Raw genomic sequence first — 22,764 nt, forward strand, 5'->3', positions numbered from 1 at the left:
AAAATCTATTGTTATTCTTAAAAGAGAGATGGAATATTAATGCCATGTAAAAAAGAAATATAATTTTTTTTATTACGAAAATGGTGGCTTGAACTCGCCTTTTTAGTTAAAATAAATTTAAGTAGAAGGATTTCATTGTACATTAACACCCCGATTGGAATAAATAACTTTCACAAAAATTTGCTGAATTCATTTCTAAATTCAAATTATGTTTAAAAGTATAAAAAATATGAATTTCAATTTTGTAATTTAAATTCTATAGAGTTAAATATAATTATTACAAATTCTATCAAAATAAGTGAAATTTTTAAATAAATTTCACAAAATATACTACAAAAATTTTAATGATAAAACTACCTAAACTTTCACTTTTTATTTTTTTTCGCTCAAAAAATCCAGTTTTTACTCTCATCTTCGTATCATCATTCTTTTTCCTTACAAAAATCATTTTTTTTTACTCTCATCTATCTGTGTTCTTTTTTTATTTTTCTTTTTACATGACCATGAGGCATTAATGCATCTTTTAATCTTAGAGAATAAGTTATAAGAAAAAGATGTGCCATTGATAGATATTATTTTGTCATTTTAAATTATTTAATTTACATAGTGATAGATATTATTTTAAGAGTAATAATATATAAAATATGAGTATATTATATATCTTAAATAAAAACATAAATATAATATTATTATGTTAAGTAAAAGAAATATAATTACGAAATTATTATTTATTTTATAAGATTAGTATACCAAAGATATTTTAGAAAATAAATACAAATAAATATCCAATTCTACATGTAAATGAATCTCTAATTCTGTTTTATTTTAAATATAATATTTTGTTGTACTTTAAATTTCAATATATTAAATATAAAAATTTATTTATAAATAAAGACTACTCATAAATAAAATATATTTTAAAATTCAACATGTTAAATAAATATAAATTAAAGTTAAAAAATTTTTATAATATAAATTAAAATTTAATAATATACTAAAAGAAATTCTTAAATCAGTGCCATAGGTATTTAGTTTAATTTAATCTAATGTTAAAATATATAACTCATTTATTAGACTCAAATTTGAAAACTCACTTTCTCTTAAGCTGGTAACCACATAAATCTCCGAATTTGTACAGTTAAGCGACTTCACATTCATCACATGGTTGAATCATCCACCGTTGATATCTCTTGCAGGCCCCACACAAGCACAACAACCATCTTCCTCTCCTCTCTATGTCCACGCCAAAAGCCCCTCGTTCTCTCAAAACGTGTAGAAGATGATGATGTATAGTACAGTAGCGACTCCGCCAAACAGCATCTGTCCTTAGCCCATAACCCTACTCTTGTTCAAAATCCACATATGCCCTTTTCCGTTTCCCTTTGTATAAATGAAGCAAAAATCACTTAGTACTACACTTCAAGAAACGAATTAGAACCAAATTTGCCTCTCTCGCTCGCTTCCTCTTATCCAATTTCGTGTTATTGTTCCTCAAATCACAATCCTAGTCGGTACGTTTCTTTCTCCTTGTTAGATTGTTAATGATCTTTCTTTTGCTTGCCATCTTTGCCTTGGAATCATGTGGAACCTTAAACTAGGGTTAGGGTTTATAGTTTTGGCGCCGATCTTTGAGGGATTAATGTTTTCTAATCGCAAATTCTCTGGGGTGGTTCCCATTTTAACAATTTCTATTGGGTTTTGTGGCTTGTTAGGCAGTTTACTGTACTTTATGCTTCCAAGAAAGCGGCCTGTTGACTGCGTGCTTGTAGAAGGAGAAGAAGAGAACGGAAGCAAAACAGCAGGTTCTACCTCGATTAAGAAGCATCGGTTCGGTTGCGTTTTGGAATCAACGGAAAACGCTACAACTACCACCAACAACATCAACACTAGCATCGTTGGCAACAACAGCGACAACAGTAGTAGCGATTTGATTATGGCGCCTGGTGATGCAAATCTGGGTGATATTGATGAGGATCTGCACAGCCGGCAACTTGCTGTGTATGGCCGTGAAACCATGCGGCGGCTTTTTGCCTCCAATGTCCTAGTCTCGGGCATGCAAGGTCTTGGTGCTGAGATTGGTATGGATATGATATGATATGATAAAACCATCTTATCTTGTTAGATTTTTGTTTAATTAAAATGAAATTACCCAAAGAATTCATTCTGCAAAATTTTGGCTTTTCTTGAATTTTTTTCCCTCGCCTGGTGGTCTTTCTTGCACTTCATTGCTACTGAATTTCTTTTCTTTCTCATGTTTCCCTGCTGTTCCATAAGCCCTTACTACTGTCCATAACAACGCATCACCAGCATCATCTTGAAGCTGTGTTAGATGATTAGTTTATTAATTCCTCTCAAGGTGGTTGTTACAGATTTCTTGTCAAGTGGCATGGTCGTTTCGATTCCGATGCTACTTGGATTACTGAAGAGACATTTCAATTATTTGCAGTTCAACTCTTCGGAGTTGAGTTCTTTTCAACCAAGGGGAATGATGTAGGACATTCTACTAGGGATTTTGGGTTTACCCATTTTAGGATGAAATTTAGGAAATTTAAATAAGTAGTATCTATTTATTGAGGAGTTTGTGTTGCAGAGTATTCCTAATTAATGTTGGTTTAATATTTTCTTATTTTGGGATTCCTAATCCTAGTGCTGGTAGGACTAGTTATTATAATATAAATAACCATGTCATCTAGGTATTTTAGAAGAGCTTGTTATGAAATTATTATTGACAATCGAGAATTAATTAAAATCTTGGGAGTTCTTTTTTTTTTTTTAATTTTTTTTATCTCCTTTGATTATTATATTGGTTCTACATCAATTTGTTAACCTTGTTTTCTAGTGTATTCAGTTGTTTGTATTATGGTATGTGCATACAGCTATCTAATTTGGTAGAAGAATTTGATCTTTCTTGAGATTTAGAGTTATTCTTTTTGAGATATTTTTGTAATGTGCATGCGCCTCTGTGTATTGAAGCCACGGTTTATGTTGGACAGGACTAAAATAGTGCTAGTACCTTTAATTTGATCTTATACCAGCTCTGTGACATACTGTATAATGTGTGTTTCTTCTCTTGCTGCAGCTAAAAACCTTATTCTTGCTGGGGTCAAGTCTATAGCATTGCACGATGAAGGGGAGGTTGAGCTGTGGGATTTATCCGGTAATTTTGTTTTTTCTGAGAAAGATGTTGGAAAGAACAGGGCATTAGCTTCTGTTCAGAAGTTGCAGGAACTCAATAATGCAGTGGTTGTTTCGACCTTAACTACGGAACTAACAAAAGAGAAACTTTCTGATTTCCAGGTATTTTGTTGAATTTCTTGTTAGTGTTGTTATTCCAAAGAAAGGCATTTCCGTTGTTGTGGATTTCTATTCATTGATAATATCACAAGAATATTTTGAATAAATGGATCATACCATCTTGACTAGAAAAGATAAATGACCTGTTGGATAATCCCACTATTTGCATAGTGGTTATCTATGAAGGTTACTAATAAGGCATGCATGAATATGCTACTGAATATGAATTTCCCTGGTTATTTCATTTCATAATTTTCCTTTTTTCCTTCTTAAAAAGTTTTGGAACAAATTCTATGTGAATTGACTGATTTAGTTAAGCAGTCTCCGTATTAATTAAGGTTAATAGCATTGGAGTTGGAGTTTGTGATCTGCAGGCAGATGCAAATTAGTCATTTAATTATTTATTTATTTATTTATTTTCTTCTTCCTTTTTTTTCCCAGGGGGTGAGGGGGGATGGGATATGAGTTGAAGTTTTGAATAGCTGCTTTCCGAATTAGGAATGCCACACCTAGGAACTGGGGTTATGAGTATTTGGGGATAAACTGGTCCCATTAAGGATATATCACATTGAATAAGGATTATACCATTATGAGCCAAAATCCCCTGGACCTGGAATACATATTTGCCATGTAATTATGTGCTTTATTGGTAAAGCATTTCTTGATTTGCTTATTGCCAGTCAGTGGATTCAAAAAATTTAGGAGAATGCAGGTATATGTTGAGAAAGAATACATCTTTTTGAACTGGTAGTTGTCTCTGTCTCTCCCTTTTCTTCTCTCTCTCTCTCTCTCCTATGTTTGGCAGAATGGGTTTTGGGATTAACAATTTGGGTAAGGTTTGTGTATGTATTGCTGAATTCTCAATTCATATTAATGGATCTAATGCTTATTTCTTTCTAACTAGTGGACAGTTCATCAACAATATTAGTTGTGATTGTGGGATTTTGGGTGGTTTGTTGAATGAGTTTAGGATTTGATTGATTGCATAAAGAGGTTGTTGATGTTTTTCACCCCTTATTTGTTGAAGATTCCATTTTGTATTTTATGATGCCAATGAAGGACAAATTCTAGACTTGGCCGAATCTTCCTGGTTTTGAAGTTAAGTTAGATTTGTAGAAAGATAGAAAATTTTAGGTGGATAAATAGAAGAGTTACAAATGAGTTGCTTGCCCCCCTCTGAACCCCCAAAAAAAAAAAAAAAGAGAGAGAGAGAGAGAGAGAGAAAAGAAAAGAAAAGAAAAGAAGGAATTCCACACGAGTAATGGCCGTTACCGTTACTTAACGGCAAATAACAGCTTTTACCTTTAACTAATGGGTGCAACGGCCATTGCACTTGCAATTTTTTTTTGTCTATATATAATGGGTAACTGTAACGAGCGCCCTCAATAACTGTAAATAATGGACATTGCATTATGTAACGGCTGTTATTTAAAACCATGATTACGCCTTTAATTAATGGCTATTCCCTTTTGTTCTAGGGCTTTTAGGGCACCTGAATCAGAAACCATTAATTTGGGAGACTGACTTGCAAAACTGTAGAGATATGCTGTTGGCTGTAAAATATAGTTCAACTTGTTCTTGTCTGACTGAATAGTTGGATCAGAATTAAGTGAATCTTCACTTCAGCACCTCTAACTGAAACTGAAGTTTCAAACTTTGAAATTCAAAAGAGTAAAGGGAGACAGAAACTTACTTTTCTTTTTGCATTTGCTTCATGTTGTTATGTGGCCCAGCATTATAAGATTATTCTGTTTATTTATGGACTTCCATATATTAAGGAGCTCAATTTCAGAGAGGCCTGAGCCTACTGATAATGAAATAGAATTATTAATTAGCAAAATTATAGGAGTTTCGCGCATGTCAAATGTACAGAATGTGTTTGAAATTCTAAATAAGCAGTGTTATTGCATCCCCCCTCCTCTTCTTTTCTCCCTTTCTCTTTTTGGGGCTTTGATGATTCACATGTTTCCTTGGTAACTTTCACTAGAGTATTGCAAATTGCTGGAGAAATCTATGAAAATGTGAAAAATGGGTGTGGACATGAATGAGTCCCAAGGATAATAGATTTTATCTGACAATTGTAAATAAGTTGCAATTGCAATAATATTGCTCTTTTTGTTTATGTATCTTTGGGAAAGGGAGAAATTCAAGCTTATATTAGCTTTAGTTAGTTATTTATTTTTCTTATATTTTTAATTTCCTTTTTGTATGTATTTGTCAATGTTATTTCTTTCTTGTGGATGTGTTATATGCAATATTTTTTCTTATTTTATTTTGTATAGATCCGTGTTTTTTGTTGATGCAGGCTGTTGTTTTTACTGATATCAATCTTAAGAAGGCCATTGAGTTTAATGACTACTGCCATAGTCATAAGCCGCCTATCTCTTTCATTAAGGCTGAAGTTAGAGGTCTTTTTGGTTCTGTGTTTTGTGACTTTGGACCTGAATTCACAGTTTTTGATGTTGATGGAGAGGATCCACACACGGGTATAATTGCATCCATCAGCAATGACAACCCTGCTCTAGTATCATGCGTGGATGATGAGAGGCTTGAGTTTGAGGATGGGGATCTTGTTGTATTCTCTGAAGTTCATGGAATGACAGAGCTAAATGATGGAAAGCCAAGGAAGATTAAAAATGCTAGGCCATATTCCTTTACTCTTGACGAGGATACCTTAAAATTTGGTACCTATGAGAAAGGTGGCATTGTAACACAGGTAAAACAACCCAAGATGTTGAACTTTAAGCCACTGAAGGAAGCACTTAATGATCCTGGTGATTTTCTTTTGAGCGATTATTCCAAGTTTGATCGCCCAACTCTCCTACATCTAGCATTTCAGGCACTGGATAAGTTTTTGTCAGAATTAGGTCGGTTCCCTGTTGCTGGTTCAGAAGAGGATGCTCAGAAGCTTATAACTTTGACTGCTAACATCAATGAACGCTTGGAAGATGGAAGAGTGGAGGACATTGATCTAAAACTTCTTAGACATTTTGCCTTTGGTGCCAGGGCTGTGCTGAATCCCATGGCTGCTATGTTTGGTGGCATTGTGGGACAAGAGGTTGTCAAAGCATGTTCTGGAAAATTTCATCCTCTCTTTCAGGTTGCCATCTTCTTTACACTCTCTTACCCTTCCCCCATTTCTGCCCTTCTCTTTTTGTTTTTTCTCCTTGTTTTAGATTTTTGTTGGCATGGGTGAGGCCATTAGTTTGCTTTCATATGCCTCTCCTTTCTGGTCCTGAAGTTAGCATTTTTTTTTCATTTTGATTAATTGCTTCTTTTTATAAACTAATCTCTCTCTCTCTCTCTCTCTCTCTCTCTCTCTCTCTCTCTCTGTTGTTACAGTTTTTCTATTTTGACTCGTTGGAGTCACTTCCTATGGAGAATTTGGATCCCAGTGCTTTTCAACCATTAAATAGCCGTTTTGATGCACAAATTTCAGTTTTTGGATCTAAGCTCCAGAAGAAATTAGAGGATGCCAATGTGTTCATTGTAGGATCTGGTGCATTAGGCTGTGAATTCTTGAAAAATGTAGCATTAATGGGTGTTTCATGTGGGAAAGAAGGAAGGTTGACAATAACTGATGATGATGTGATAGAGAAAAGTAACTTAAGTAGGCAGTTTCTCTTCCGTGATTGGAACATTGGGCAGGCCAAATCCACAGTTGCTGCTGCTGCTGCTGCATCAATAAATCCTAGTCTCAACATTGAAGCATTGCAAAATCGTGTGGGCCCTGAAACTGAGAATGTATTTGATGATACATTTTGGGAGAATTTAACTGTTGTCATAAATGCTTTAGACAATGTAAATGCAAGATTATATGTTGATCAAAGATGCTTGTACTTCCAGAAGCCACTCCTTGAGTCTGGAACCCTGGGTGCCAAATGCAACACCCAGATGGTCATTCCTCACCTGACTGAAAACTATGGTGCCTCTAGAGATCCACCTGAGAAGCAAGCACCCATGTGCACAGTCCATTCATTCCCCCACAATATTGACCACTGCTTGACATGGGCTCGGTCAGAGTTTGAAGGTTTGCTTGAGAAAACTCCAGCAGAAGTGAATGCCTATCTATCCAACCCGGTTGAATATGCTACTGCTATGGCTAATGCCGGTGATGCTCTGGCCAGGGATACCTTGGAACGTGTTCTTGAGTGTCTTGACAAGGAAAAGTGTGAGACATTCCAAGATTGCATTACATGGGCTCGATTAAAGTATTCTCCTGATTTGATCTCCCCTTAACCAAGTGATTATTGAATATATTCCTTTTCTTTGTTTGCTGACACTATGTTGCTTCTGTAATCAGGTTTGAAGATTATTTTGCTAATCGTGTGAAGCAGTTGATTTATACATTTCCCGAAGATGCTGCAACTAGTACTGGGACACCATTCTGGTCTGCTCCAAAGCGGTTTCCTCATCCACTTGAGTTCTCAGCTTCTGATCCTGGTCACCTCCATTTTGTCATGTCAGCATCCATACTTCGAGCAGTGTCTTTTGGCATTCCAGTTCCTGACTGGGTCAAGAATCCTAAGATGTTGGCTGAGGCTGTTGAGAAGGTCATAGTACCAGAATTTCAACCCAAGAAAGATGTGAAAATTGTGACGGATGAAAAGGCTACTAGTCTTGCTACTGCATCTGCAGATGATATTGTTATTATCAATGAACTAATCAAGAGATTAGAGCAGTGCAGGAAGAATTTGCCACCAGGATACAGGATGAAGCCAATTCAGTTTGAGAAGGTTCTCTCTTGACATCTTCCTTTTAAACATATTTAATTTGCATTTCTTTGACTGTATATTGAAGTGTTGATTGATCTGTCTTCTGACTTGATATGCTCTTAGCTTGTGATCATGGAATTAGACCAGGCCACTGGGCCAGTTCCAGTTCAAATCGGCCCAGAACTGTGAACCTCCTAAGGTTCTGGTTCAATCTGGTCCAAATCCAACAGTTCAGATTTTTTTTTTTTTAAATGAAAAAAGGCAGTTCGGCCTGGAGCTGATTGGTTCGGTTCTGGTTCAAGCCAGAAACAGGTTTGACCCATTCTGGTTCTGAATCGGGCCTTGGCTGGATCTACATTGAATGTCTGTATGAATTGGTCAGAGCTGCATTTGTTCTTGAATTTACTCGGTAATGCCCCGAAAATACTCTTTATGTGGGCAAAGATACCGGGCCTTGGTACTGTTTCACAATTGTCTTTCAACCTTGTCTCATAATAATTCAATTGGCTGGTTTGGAACGGCAACTGAAATACTATGAAATCTACAGGATGATGATACAAACTTCCATATGGATGTGATAGCTGCGCTTGCCAACATGAGAGCAAGAAACTACAGCATTCCTGAGGTTGATAAACTGAAAGCCAAGTTTATTGCAGGAAGGATCATTCCTGCTATTGCAACCTCGACAGCAATGGCAACTGGTCTCGTGTGCTTGGAGTTGTACAAGGTTCTTGATGGGGGGCACAAACTAGAAGACTACCGCAATACATTTGCCAACCTAGCACTACCTTTGTTCTCCATGGCAGAGCCAGTCCCGCCCAAGGTTATCAAGCATCGTGACATGAAGTGGACCGTTTGGGACAGGTGGATCATTAAGGATAATCCTACTTTGAGGGAACTTCTTCAATGGCTCAAGGATAAGGGGCTGAATGCTTATAGCATTTCATGTGGCAGTTGCCTGCTCTACAATAGCATGTTCCCTAAGCATAGAGAAAGAATGGACAGGAAGGTGGTGGATTTGGTTAGGGAAGTGGCAAAATTAGAATTGCCTCCATTCCGTTCTCATTTTGATGTTGTTGTGGCATGCGAAGACGATGATGACAATGATATTGATATTCCTCCGGTATCGATTTACTACCGTTAAGTTGTATTTCCAATTTGCCTGATCACTTGGGCCTGTGATTTTAGGATGACAATATTTTTGGTCTTTCATCTCAATGTTGTATCTGGGAGTACCCAGAGATCAAGATTTGCCAGTATCAAATTTCACATGTGAACACAGATTAAGATTTGCCAGTATCAAATTCATATGTGAATCATATGGAGACTTAATAGCAAATATCATGTATACCTGTTTTGTTATTTTGATGATGATCCACGGGTTGACTATTTTCTTCCAAATTCTGTTGGCTGTTGGGCATGAGATCTTAAAATATCATTTGATTCAATTTTTTAATTATTGACTTTTACCTTTTAATATTCATGCTTTTTAACTTTTTTGTCACGCAGAAGCAATAAATGTATATTATTTTTATTTATTTATCTATTATTTTTTATTTAACCAAATCAATCTTAATCCGGGCCATATCTAATTGGATTATGATAAAGATGATGGAGTGGCACCAGAAATTTGTGGTTCTAGTAATTTGTTTTCTTGTTTTAAAAAAAATTCTTAAATAATGCTTTTTATTTGTTACTTATTAAAAAATTAGCAAAAAGTAATGGAAATTTTCATTTTAATAACTAATCAAAAGCCATTGCTATTATTGAAAAACAATAATAGAGGTGATTGGAGAGGTGTCAAAACATGAAAATCCATCGTAGAAGGTCCTAGAAGATGACACAGCCTGTGTTATATATTACACGGCTCACGTTCCTAAGACGTAAGATTACACGCCCTGTGTTCTTATAGGAATATAATTATATTGCTTGTGTTAAAAAAGGCCTATGTAATGTTTTGTGCTCCAAAAACTTCAGAAATTCAAGTGGCAGTGACTTACATGGGGTTGGGCTGTGTAAACTAAAAGGATTACATGACCCATGCAATTCTTGGCCACATAAACTAAGACTCGACTTTTCTCAATTCCTTGCCATTCCTAGGAGTTTTCTAAGGCTTTTAAGACTTTGAAATAATATTTTTCAATAGACATATAAATATGAGAAGTTAGGATTTCAATCAGGATTAACCTTATTACTTTCAAAAGAGCACATTACCTTGGAGACAGGCAATGCAATAAATGAATCTGTAAGATTTTTAGAGAAAGTTTCAGCTAAAGTTCCAAATGTTCAAGTTTGCGATTCTCCATTTGGGTTCTTTCATTCTATTTTCTTCTCATATCTTTTCTTTATTATTTTATAATCTTGATTGAAAAACTCATCATGTATGAGTAGTTTCCGTATTCTAGAGTTAGGAATATAGCATTTTCAATTCAATTATGGATTGATTTGATCCACTTTAATAAATTGGGTATTTTGTTCTTTGATTAAATCTATTATGTTCTTAATACATGTTATGTATTGGTACTTTCTTAGTATAGATTCTAGATATTAATCGGGTGAAGATTAGTATTAGAATAAACATGATTTTGAATTTAGGGTTCCTGATCTATAGATAGGCTAGAATTCTATGTGGAACTGAAAATTAATCAGAAACTTAATGAGTTTTAATTAATTTGATCATAATAAAGTAGGGTTTAAGTTGATTAAGATAAAACTTGAGTGCCTTGAGAGAGAACTTAAGATAAATTAGGATTAATTTCCTTCAAAGTAATAATTTCCTATTTATTGAATGAATTAGATTGAGCTTGTGATTGATTAAAGTGTGAACCCTTAACTTTGAAATGTTTTAATTTATTGATATTTCAGTTTAGTTAATTAGTTAATATTTCCCTTTTGTGATAGTTAGTTTTAGTTTAATCATTTGTCTCAGATTCAATAGATTAGATAATTATAATTGTTGTGTAGTTTAGTACTTAATATGGTTCTCGTGAAAATGATACTCACTCATCACTTTATTACTTGTTAATGATGAGTGCACTTGCAGGATTTTGTACAATAAATTTTTGGCACTATTGTCGAGGATCGATGCTTTGATATTGAACAATAGGCAATTAATTAATTAGACATTTTATTTTGTTTTCTTTTAATTCTTATACCTCACTTTGCTTGTTTGATCATTTTTTAGGCGTTATTGTTTAGTTTATGACCAAAGCTAAACAAGAGGAGGCATTGCTTTTATTAGATCCATAAATCAAGAAAACTCTAAAATCTATTAAAAAGGAGAAGAAGCAACAAGAGGGCAAATCTTTGAAAATGGCAGAGTAGGACACTAAGCCTCTGAGAGATTATGTTACATCTAACATTCAAGGATTTCAACCAAGTGTGACACGACCTACAGTGTCTACTAATGTAGCACCCCTTTAACTTTTGATGACCATAATCAAATGTGGAGGCAGGTTCCAGGTGTAACGACCCAAAGAACAGGTCAGTTTAAGAGTGCTGGAACTCATAGCAAGCCTAAAAACCTATCAAAAATATTCTCATTCCATAAAAAAAAAAAAAATCCAAGCAACTCATAAACAATCACACTTTAGCATTTACATTAAGCATAAAACATTTTCTTTAAAAATGGTTCAGAATTAGAACCTTTTTATATCATTCATCAAATGCTAAAGTGCAATCTTTATATGCATTCATAAATAGTTAATGAGTGTGCTCATGGATTAAGATAAACATACATGCATTCTTATACTTGTGCCTTTCATATTACAATCCACTGAAACCAAGCACAACATCTAACCATTTATAATTTACATGTCCGTTCTACAAACTCAACATACAAAGAACTTACTAGACTCATGCCCCTGCCTAGCTCTTCCTATAGGTAACTCTACTTCTGCATCTCTTCACCTAGGGATTAGGGGAAAGGTTTAAGCATGAGGAAGCTTAGTGAGTAAACCAACTAAAACATTATTCATATTATTCAGTTCTGTTAGTAGTATGCCCAAGAGCATAGCATTTTGTATGTATCTTATATATATATTTTATTAATAAAAGGCAATGACACTTTTCTGTTTACGTAATCTGTTTATGTGTAATTGAAAAGGTCCATTAATATTTTGTTAAAAATTCTATTCTTAAGTTGTTAAGAATATGAGTGACAGTATTTCTAGCACAAAGTATTATAAATTGGTTCACAATCGAGGATACTTCACAAAAAGGACATGACTTATCCAGAAAGATTGTAATCATGTTTATTCCCAAAGTATTAATATGAGATATAAATAAGTTGGAGTGGTAAGTCTCATGCCACATAACAAATATGATAGACACTTATAAATGATAAGTAAGCTGAACCAGTGACACTTATGACAAGCACGTAGAGTTTACTCTTATCAATGCATTGTCATATATTATATCAGTGGATATAATATTTAGACCTGAGATAACATAATTATCTTATATATAGGTGGTTTGAGTTTGATACTGCTTTCGTACTCATACTATGTGTGGGTATATAGGCATGTGTTGGCTCCTACTAATTGTATATGGAGATAAGTGTTGATCAAGATGGGATCCATTATCCTAACTAAAAAGGAATAAAATCCTATATTCATTTAATTGTTCTTGATGATTCAAGTTTCTGGCCAGGACAGATAAACTTAGTTGGAAAAGAATTTATTATAAGAAAGTCTGATTAATCAAGAATTAGAATTAAAAGAGAATATAATATTCATAGCATATAGAGTTTGACATTAACCATGACTCCAGCTAGAATTGAGATTTTGTAACAGAGAGATTTTAGTGCATATTAACATATGATTAAAAGGTTCATTTAATGTATTCCTTATTACTGATTGTGTAACACCCTCCCTATAGCAACTTCGTACATTCAACTGTTCCGGTGACTAGTGTCGGTCTGGACAGCTAGAACGTCCGGAAAACTATTTAAACTAAAGAGAGGAACCATAATTAACTCAAATATTAATAAGAAAAATTTAGGAAAAATTTTAGAAATAAAATACAATCAAGTTAAATGAGCCGGTGCCCTAGCAATGGGTAACCTAGTGGTAAGTTGCAGTTCTCGCAACTAGGAGCCCTAGACCCAAGGGAAAATTCATAAAATAATTTTTGGGACTCCAGAGAAGGGTCATTGAGGTTCCTATGGCATTAGAATGCCAAGAAGATGCTTAGAAAAATTTTTCAATTGATACAGACAATTTTAGTCTGTTAAGCCAAACGGAGGGCATTTTGCTCATTTCGCCTTCAGAGGTGATTTTTTGCTGACTTGTCCAGTTAAGTAAATAATTATCATGACATAAAATGTGAATAAATATTGCTAAAAATTAAATTGAAAATGAGTAGAGAAGAAAAGAAAAGAAAATGAGATTAAATGTCAAATTTGACATCATATGATGTCATTATATCCTTTTCCACCAATCACATTTAAAAGCTACTAAATTAAGACATAAAAGAAGATAAATGAAACCAAAAAAATATCAAAACAAATCTGCCTTCTTCCCTAACCAAAGACCAGTCGTCTCCCTTATCCCTTCCACCCAAACATCCATGAAAGCTCCACCAAAGCTTCATAACTCACCAAATCTCACCCTAAAATCACTCAAGCCCTACACTAAACTTGATCCTCACACCTTAAATCACTATTAGGCAGTAAGAAGAGGAAGGAAAGAGGAAGTTTTGTGAAGGGAGAAATTCTGCTCCAAGTGGTTAGTGTCCAACTCTTACTCCTTTTGCTTTAATTCATGTTTAATGGCATGAATTGTGTAGAAAATATAAGGAAATAAAGCAAATAAGTGTGTGTGTGCAACTTACAATTTTTGGCAGCTAGGGTGAGCTAGGGTTTATGATTTTTCTTGGTAGAAAAATGGTTATGAGCAGCCTTTGGTAGTGGATGGGGTATTGAACATAATTAAGTGAAATGCAAGAATTGTGCATGTATGAAATGAAAAAAATTGGACACTTGAACAATTCTAGGGTTTGCTCATGTAATGGTTCATTAACCTTGTAATGGTCAATTAGTGACCATTTGAATGTGTATAATGAGGAAATGAAGTGAGTTGAGGCTTGGCATTTGTGTATGGGTGAGCTGCCTTGGCTGACCTGCAGGACTGAGCATGAGTCCAGCAGGTTTGGGTAGTTATAAATGGAATTGTAGAGGTTCAATTGGTGTAAGGCCGATTGGACATGAAACTAGACACATAATGGCACCACTTTGGTGAAGAAACCCTGCCCAGAAAACCAAACTAAGTTGGCCTAAAAATTGCCCTAATCCGGGTGACTTGCATTCTGCCTGGGTAAAATGACTAAATAAATAGTATTTATTCATTTGGTCATAACTCAGAGTAGAAAGGTCCAATTGACCTGAAATTTTACCAGAAGAAACCTGAGACATAGACCTACAACTTTCATGAAGAACACAAATCCAAATTCTGAACATAACCTAGTCAAATTGCCAACCAAACTTAAGTTACCAAATCTGGCAGAACCAGTTTTGCCCAGAATTTTGGATTCTGTCCAATCCAGCCAGTTATGATATTTAGGCCATAACTTGAGCTACAAAACTCCAAATGGAGTGATTCAAAAAAGGAAATGTAACTAGACAAAATAAGAAACAACTTTCATGAAGACAATTTTGCCAAATTCCAACTGTATAAATGACCAATGGAATAGTAAATATGAGTCTTGAAATCTGAAAATTTTGAATAACTAACACTAAGTTTAGAAATGGTATTGGCAACCAATACTAACAATTTCAGAATGCAAAATGTGGTATGTTGGGAGTATTAGAACCAATGTACCTATTGTCTATACAAAGTCAACATTTTAGTTGACTAATGAAATGAATAGTAATACCTAAACTTAAATTTCAAGAATTAAAAAAATTTAAAAGTGTAACATGCCCTAGTATACTTAGCAAGATTAGTTTGGATAGGTTGACATACCAATAGGGTTCGGTTAGCAGTACTGCACATGGCATTATGCCATTCTGTGATTTCATGGCTTTTAGCCATTCTGACATTATGTTGATACTTGGCCTTGTGCCTAATGTTATTACAGCTCATTAGCTGTTCTGTTGCACACCAGGAGATGCATATGTGACTGATAGTGTGATGGCCCGAGGTACTAGATACCTAGTGCCAGTTTACCCGTTTATCCAGTCCAGTCATCTAGTATAGGTTACTTGGGCAACCAAAAATGAAAATGAATAAATTTAATGAAATTATGAATATAACAAGTACAAAATAAATAAGATTACCAATAATGATAGAAAAATTGTCTGCATAAGACATCAGGACATGCACTGCATATTTATTTTCTATTATTTCTTTTTATTTTATTATTGGCACCACTAAGCATTATTGCTTAGCGCGTTGCTTTTTGCCACACGTAGGTTCTGGAGAGACCGACCGAGAGCCCAGTAGACCATAGACTGGGTGAGATCTTCTGCAGCTCTACATAGTGTCCGTGTCACCTTACCGTTATCAGTGCATTTGGTAGAACACTACGTTTTATTTTGGTATTTTGTAATTAACTTTTTTTTTCTCATGTGTAATTAAGACTTATGTAATGTATTTTAGTATTGATGTAAATTAAGGAAATTGTGTTTATGAATGAACAAGTGAATATTTATTTATGACTTTTATATGAATTTCATATGAAATGAATGAATGAGAATAGGAGTATATATGAGAAATATTGGGATTTTATTGATGAAATGGAGTTTGGGATTGATTGAAAATTTTGGAAATGTTTTTCATAGGTTTTGAAGAACTGTTTTATCCATTTTTAGCCGGCATTCTGCCGGATTTTCTATAAAATTTACGGAACCTCAAATAAATTATATTTTCAATAAATGACTTAAATGAATGATATTTCACGAATTATACTTCATAACTATGAAAAAAATAAATTAGGAAGAATAAAAATGATTGAATTAAAATAGGATGTTCCGGTACACGGTGTGGCATATCTTGCTCGGCTACATTGTAGACGGGTAAGGGGTGTCACAGATTGAGTGGCCATGGCATGCTATGCTAGGTGTCAACCATGGTCTATGAGATACCTAAAATAATTTAGAGAAATCATTTACGATATGAAATAGTTCTAATGATATTAAGAGTTAATATCATTTCTCATTGTCAATTAGTAATGAGCCTAGTAAGTCACACATTTACACAAGCAATTCACCAAGTATATTATGATTTAATTAATTAATTAAAGAGATTAATTGATTAATTAAATAGATTTGATTTGCAATAAGATTGCAAAGTCCCTAGCATGACTTGAAACCAAATCTAGATTGTTGGATGTATAATATAAATTATATTTATATTTAAAGAGTTTAAATATATATAGAATGGAGAAATTAATTAATGCACATTAATTAATTAATTAATTAATTTATATTTGATATAAATTAATTTAAAGGAGAAATGACAATTTTGGGTTGAGAAGTCAAAATTACAAATAAGGGCAAAATGGTCTTTTCACATGGTAACACATGACACCATGAGTTGGTGACAAGTGGCACCTATGTGAGTTTGCCATTTGTCTTCCTATGATGGAAGACCCCCTTTTTGTGATTTGATTAAAGCTTGACACTTGGCTTGATAGGATTAAGTCAAAGAAAGCAAGATTGAATCCTATGATGACATGTGGCACTTCTTTAAGTCAAATTTGTCTTATGCATATAAATGAGGAAAGAAGATGAAAAAGTCATCTTCTTCCTCCTCTCCCATTTGGATGGTAAGAGTGGGTTCTTGTCCCTTCTCAAACTTCTTTTCATCAATTCAAAAGGAAATTGTTGATTTTCTTTGAATTAATTTTACTAGAAAGGGTTTCTAGTGCACCCACATCCAATTACCTTCATCAAAGAATAAACTCAAAGCATTAGTGGTTGGTAATCTTCAAAAGAGAGGATTTTGGCAATCTTTGGTGAGACTTGGTGAAGCTCTTGGTGGACAAGCAATAGGGGCAACTCTTGGAGCCCTAGGAGCTCCCTAAGGGAGTAAGATTGATTGATTCTGCGCATTGGAGGTTAGAAATCAAAATCCCTCTTTTAATTAGGGTTTAATGAATTAATTTGTTAACTCACAATCTTAAATGGCAAATGAACTTTTATTGTATGCCAAAAGTGTGTTTTGGCTTGCAATAGGGCATTAGAAGTCATATAGGACCATAACACACTTCCATGTTGCATTTAACCTTAGAGAAAATTTTAAAATTCAATGTTCTAATGCCCTCAAATCCATGCTTCCATGCCTTCAAGTTCATACAAATACAATGCATCCATCATATGAGTTTACACATCATAAACAATTCACATAAGATGGACGTGTCACTAGTGATTTCCTATAACCAATTTTCCTAGCTCATATAAATGCTCCTCAGGACTTCCTTTTAAAACTATAACATAACCAAAGTGCTCAGCTCATAAAGAAGCTCCTCGGATCTTCCTTTATCATAAATAGTGAGCCAGGGACTTATTAGGCCTCACCTGGTCTTACCACATAACATCATGCATGATCATAACATATCACATATCTATACTATTGGGAGTAGGTCATCAAACATCCATCGTGCATCAATAATAATTATACAGTAATGCAACACATTCATGTTCTAGATACATACAACCTAATAATATCATGAAATGATGTATGTGAATGAACTTGGTTCTCATTAATAATCATTAAAAGAGTTGTATTCTTTTAGGTTAGTATTACTCACCTCTTAAAGCCTATCAAACACCAGACACGAATGATCACTATCATTTTAAACTAGGCTTTTTAGGTCCCTTAAGTTTGATCCCATAAAAGTTAGATTCTAATGAGTTATCTAGATCTTTAAAACTTTATACATACGTCATATAACATATTCTAGGTCAATTGGAAGTCTAAAAACAATTTTTAGAGCCTAAAAAAAAAGGGAAATAAAATAAGTAGAACCAACTTCAGTTGCCGAAGTAAGGAACTTTAGCTGCTGAAGTCCCAAACCTTAATTACCCTTTTGGTGCAGTAGCTACTCTTGTTACCGAAGTCTTGAACTTCAAAAACTCCCAAGAAGCATCAGTTACTCTGGCTGCTGAAACTATGATTTTGGGAAGCCGAACTTGAGAATTTCCAAAAATCTTAATTCGAATTCAGTAGAAATTCTATGGCACCCCTTACCCATCTACTGCATAGCCGAGTAAGATGCAGGTGCTCTGGCAGGTGCTCTACCCTCAAGCCTCTTTGCTGGCTCAAATGCAGGCCTCTGTGATAGTCCCACTATCTCAGATTTGCCAGATTTCCTACCCCTTTGTGGTGCGAGCGGCAGTGCATGCGCTTGTGTTGGAAAGCAGCGATGCGATTCTGCGTGGACAGTTCTTCAACTGATGCTCTGTTGACCCACACCTTAAGTAGGCACCAGTCACTCTCCAACACTCCCCTTTATGCCATTTTAGGTAATGCAGACATGCAGAAGATGCTGGGGCTGGTCCCCTGAACCCCATCCCTGGAGAGCTGCCCACTGATGGTGTGGACTGACCTCTCCTAGGGGTGAACTACGGCTTGGGGCCCTGGGACTAACCCTGACCTTAAGGTTGACCTGAACTCTGTGCAGGTGGACCTTTGAACTTCTTCCCAGGTGTAGGAGATGAGCTAGATTGACTCGGGCCCCTCTTCTTCTGTCTCTCTCTTCTAGTCTGCTCACTTATTCTAACCTTTTCAACTTTTATAGCAGCTTCCACTAACTTGGTGAAGTCTATGATTCCCAAGGCAATAATCATGATCTTTATGTTGTCATTTAATCCCTCTTCAAATCTCTTACAACTTTCGGCTTCATTAGGGACTATCTACCTTTCGTAGCGGCTCAGTCTGACAAATTCTTTTTCATACTCTGCTACTGTCAGCTGTCTTTGCCTCAGGTTAATGAACTCTCTTCTTCTCTTTTCTTGGTATACAGTACCCACATATTTCTTCTTGAATTCTGAGAGGAAGAAGTCCCAAGTTAGTACTTCTGGCTGCACTTCACTAGACACTGTATCCCACCATTGATAGGCATCATCTTGCAACAGAGATACAACAGCTTCTAGATTTTGTTCTGGAGTGTAGTGGAGTTGTTTTAAAACTCTATCTGTTCTGTTCAACCAGTTTTCGACTGCAACAGAATCATTGTCACACCCTACCCCTCTGTAAGGTATAACATGATCCCGTAGTATACCTAATGAATTACCAACTTCGTCTACTGATAAACCATTAAATACACTACAAGGGATTTTAAAACTTTTCTTACTTCTATTTACAGTGGTGAGCACTATTTACAGGTGTAAAAATTTTTTTTTTAACTTAAGTGAAAGAGATAACACATTTGAATTATTAGGAATTTCTGTAAAAATTTTGGCGGAGTGCCCTCTGTATTTTAAATAAAACAGTTCTTCAGAAAACCTGTAAAAAGCACTTCAAATATATTTCTCAATCTCAAACTCCAACATAATTCAACACAATATGTTTTTCAACTCAAATCCACAATAATTTTTCAAAGACTGAGATAAAAGAAATATAATACAAATTTTACAAGTCAAAATAATTCACAATTTATTTTACAACTTCAATGTACAATTTTAATTTACAACTGCTCAAAACCAAAAACAATATATACATACAGTGAACATACATTACAGTACAAAATGCAAAATGTGGTATACTCAATATACCCGATGATCTCTCGCTGAATGCACTAGCAGCCTAGTCTGCTGCCCTGTCAATCTGTCTACCTGCGACAGCAATGAAAAGCTATCGCTGAGACAATGTCTCAGTGGTGCACAACATTAACCAAATACAACTTTAAATCACAATTCATAAATCATATAAATGATGGATACGTAAAACCATAGTTAAATTCAAGACAATGAATGTCATAAAGAATTTAACACAATATCACATTAAATCTCAGTAATCAAAATATAGTTAAATTAGTAAGACAGTGAATGTCAATAAGGATTTAAACTCCATTTCACAATATCACAATAAATCTCAATAGTCAAAACATGGTTAAATTCAAAAGACAGTGAATGTCAATAAGAATTTAAACTCCATTTCACAAATTATCAAATCGCATAATAACACAATTTAGTCGAATAATTTAAGAATACAGTGTTGCCAATTCATTCACAACTTAAGCCATGACATAAAATTTTCGATCAATACCGCGTTGTACACCACGACAAAGCAATCACAACCCCACTAATCGAAATCAATGAGGCAGGGAGCTAGCTATATAATGAGTACTCATCCGATCACCACAACTGGTAAACCATAGAGGGAGAAAAATAAACGATCACGACTCCATAAATGGAGAAGGAAAATAAACGATCACAACCCCATAAATGGAGAAGGAATGATATGATACTGTCATGCTAAGTGTGAACACAAAATCAATTCCAAACATTTTATTCAAATGATTCGTGAGAATCCAATAAATTTCTAAAGTCATAAATTCATTCACAAAATGGCAACACAATTCATAATTAACTTCAAATTTTCACAAACCACACTAAATCAAAATTTTCACAGTTTCAAACCATTTACAATGCTTTTCAAGCAATAAGTATCCATCAATATCATTCAAATAATTTTTCACAATTTCAAACTATTTACAATGCTTTTCAAGAAATAAGTATCCATTTAAATACATTTCCATAATTGAAAACCATAATATTCAAATAGTCATAATTTATTTCAATTGAAAAATTCAAAAGAAATAACTGTTGTGCACAAACCTTTGATAACTGTCTCCTGGTCTTGACTCAGTGTTTCCTTCCCTTTCCCTGAGTCTTTGCTAACTGAGAAACACAATTTGAAGTGTTTCAATACTTAATTAAATTGTCTCTAACGATAATGCTTGATAATTAATTCACTGAATTCTATTATTTGCTTAGTCAACCTAATATGTCGACCCTCGATGCATTCTAAGTAAATTAGGTTTTAATGTTACTAATATATCACATTCGATAGTATTTTAGAGTTGGTACATGTTACCAAGTTCATTTCCGTGTATACTGCATTTTCTTGCAATTTGCTGGATTTCGGGATACTAGTTTGACCTAGCCGGACGACCTAGTTCCCTCAGTTTTCGGATTTTGGTCAAAACTACAAACTTGTATATCTATGTCTTATGGAACGCGGGGAAAAATTTCAGGTCATTCTGAGTTATGTAGACCAAGTTATGGTCATTTTACTATTGCTGGTCAAAGTGCATCAAAATTGGTCACTTTAGGTCAATTTTGGTTCGGCCAGTTTTTGGACCCGAACTTGTGCAAGCTGTTTGATTTGCTTATGGTCATTTCTGGGCTTTGGTGTCTTCATAAGACTTATGGATATGGGTCTTAACTATTCATGGTCAAAATTTCAGGTCAATTGGACCTGTTTTGAGTGAGTTATGGCCTAAACACTAACTGCTGCCCAAATGGTCAGTTTTCAGGCCTTATTTGCACTTAATCCGGATTTGGTCATTTTTCAAGCTACCTTGCAAGCAGAATTTTGGTATGCTTTCTTCATGAAAGTTGGCACATTTTGTGCCTAGTTTCACCTCCAATTGGTCTCATACCAATTGGAGCCACACACTTAAAGTTCTAGGCCTAAATGCATACTGCCCTATTGCACTTTCTTTATTACTCATCAAAGCTCACTTTTAGCATTTACCAATTCACACATTCTTACCCAATTTGGTTTGTACCATAACCTAAACATATTTTACCACATATTGTTGATCATTTTGGCTGTCACACCCTACCCCTCTGTAAGGCATAACATGATCCCGTAGTATACCTAATGAATTACCAACTCCGTCTACTGATAATCCATTAAATACACTACAAGGGATTTTAAAAACTTTTCTTCTTTTACAGTGGTGAGCACTATTTACAGGTGTGAAAGACTTTGGTGAACTGAAGTGAAACAACTAACTCATTTGATTTATTTGGAGTATCTGTAAAAATTTTGGCAATGTGCCATTTGTATTTTGGACAAAACAGTTCTTCAGAAAACCTGTAAAAAGCACTTCAATATATTTTCAAATCTCAACTCCAACATTTTTATCAACACAACACATTTCTCAAGTCAAATCCACAGTGATTTTCAAAGACTAAGATACAAAAATATAACACAATTTTTACAAGCCAAATAACTCATAATTATTTTACAACTTTATTGTACAACTTAAATTTACAACTGCTCAAAACCAAGAACAAAATATACATACAGTGAATATACATTACAGTACAAAATGCCACATGTGGTATACTCACTATACCCAAAAATCTCTCACTGGCGATACTAGCAGCCTAGCTTTCGCCTGTCTGTCTCTCTACTGCGGCGGCAATAATAAAGCTATCACTGAGACAATGTCTCAGTGGTGCACAACATTAACCAAATACAAATTTTAAATCACAATTCATAAATCATATCAATAGTGGATACTTAAAACCATAGTTAAATTCAAGACAATAAATGTCAACAAGAATTTAAACTCCATTTGTTAATATCACAATAATTTTCAATAAGTCGATCATGGTTGAATTCAATACAGTATATGTCAATAAGAGTTTAAATCAATTTCACAATCTCACAATACATAATAACACAATTCGATCAAATAATCAAGAATACGATGTTGCCGATCTATAACACAATTTAGGCCATGACACAATTTTTCCATATATGCCGTGTTGTACACCACGACAAGACATGCTCAC

General features: G+C 34.6%; 1 protein-coding gene across 3 annotated transcripts; it reads left to right on the plus strand.

Moving 5' to 3' along the window:
• Window positions 1-1,218: 1,218 nt before the first annotated feature.
• Window positions 1,219-9,410, plus strand: LOC110667417 (ubiquitin-activating enzyme E1 1). 3 transcript variants are annotated; one of them, XM_021828252.2, is made up of 7 exons: window positions 1,219-1,511; window positions 1,713-2,078; window positions 3,080-3,297; window positions 5,600-6,394; window positions 6,637-7,505; window positions 7,598-8,030; window positions 8,557-9,410. In XM_021828252.2, exons 2-7 carry the CDS (start codon window positions 1,730-1,732, stop codon window positions 9,151-9,153), a joined length of 3,261 nt encoding a protein of 1,086 aa, XP_021683944.2. In that variant the 5' UTR covers window positions 1,219-1,511; window positions 1,713-1,729; the 3' UTR covers window positions 9,154-9,410. The 3 variants fall into 3 exon arrangements, with proteins under 3 accessions (XP_021683944.2, XP_021683945.2, XP_057987574.1); XM_021828253.2 differs by having other exon boundaries at window positions 1,717-2,078; XM_058131591.1 differs by lacking the exon at window positions 1,219-1,511 and having other exon boundaries at window positions 1,525-2,078.
• The last annotated feature ends 13,354 nt before the right edge of the window (window positions 9,411-22,764 follow it).

Source organism: Hevea brasiliensis, chromosome 12 (genome assembly GCF_030052815.1).
Source record: "Hevea brasiliensis isolate MT/VB/25A 57/8 chromosome 12, ASM3005281v1, whole genome shotgun sequence".
Taxonomy (NCBI): Eukaryota; Viridiplantae; Streptophyta; class Magnoliopsida; order Malpighiales; family Euphorbiaceae; genus Hevea; species Hevea brasiliensis.

Bases quoted from the DNA above. Each gene is read 5' to 3' on its own strand.
- LOC110667417 (XM_058131591.1), top strand. From the start codon at position 1,580: ATGTGGAACCTTAAACTAGGGTTAGGGTTTATAGTTTTGGCGCCGATC. The intron at 2,079-3,079 runs GTATGGATATGA...CTCTTGCTGCAG, and splicing joins AGGTCTTGGTGCTGAGATTG to CTAAAAACCTTATTCTTGCT. The intron at 8,031-8,556 runs GTTCTCTCTTGA...TGAAATCTACAG, and splicing joins AGCCAATTCAGTTTGAGAAG to GATGATGATACAAACTTCCA.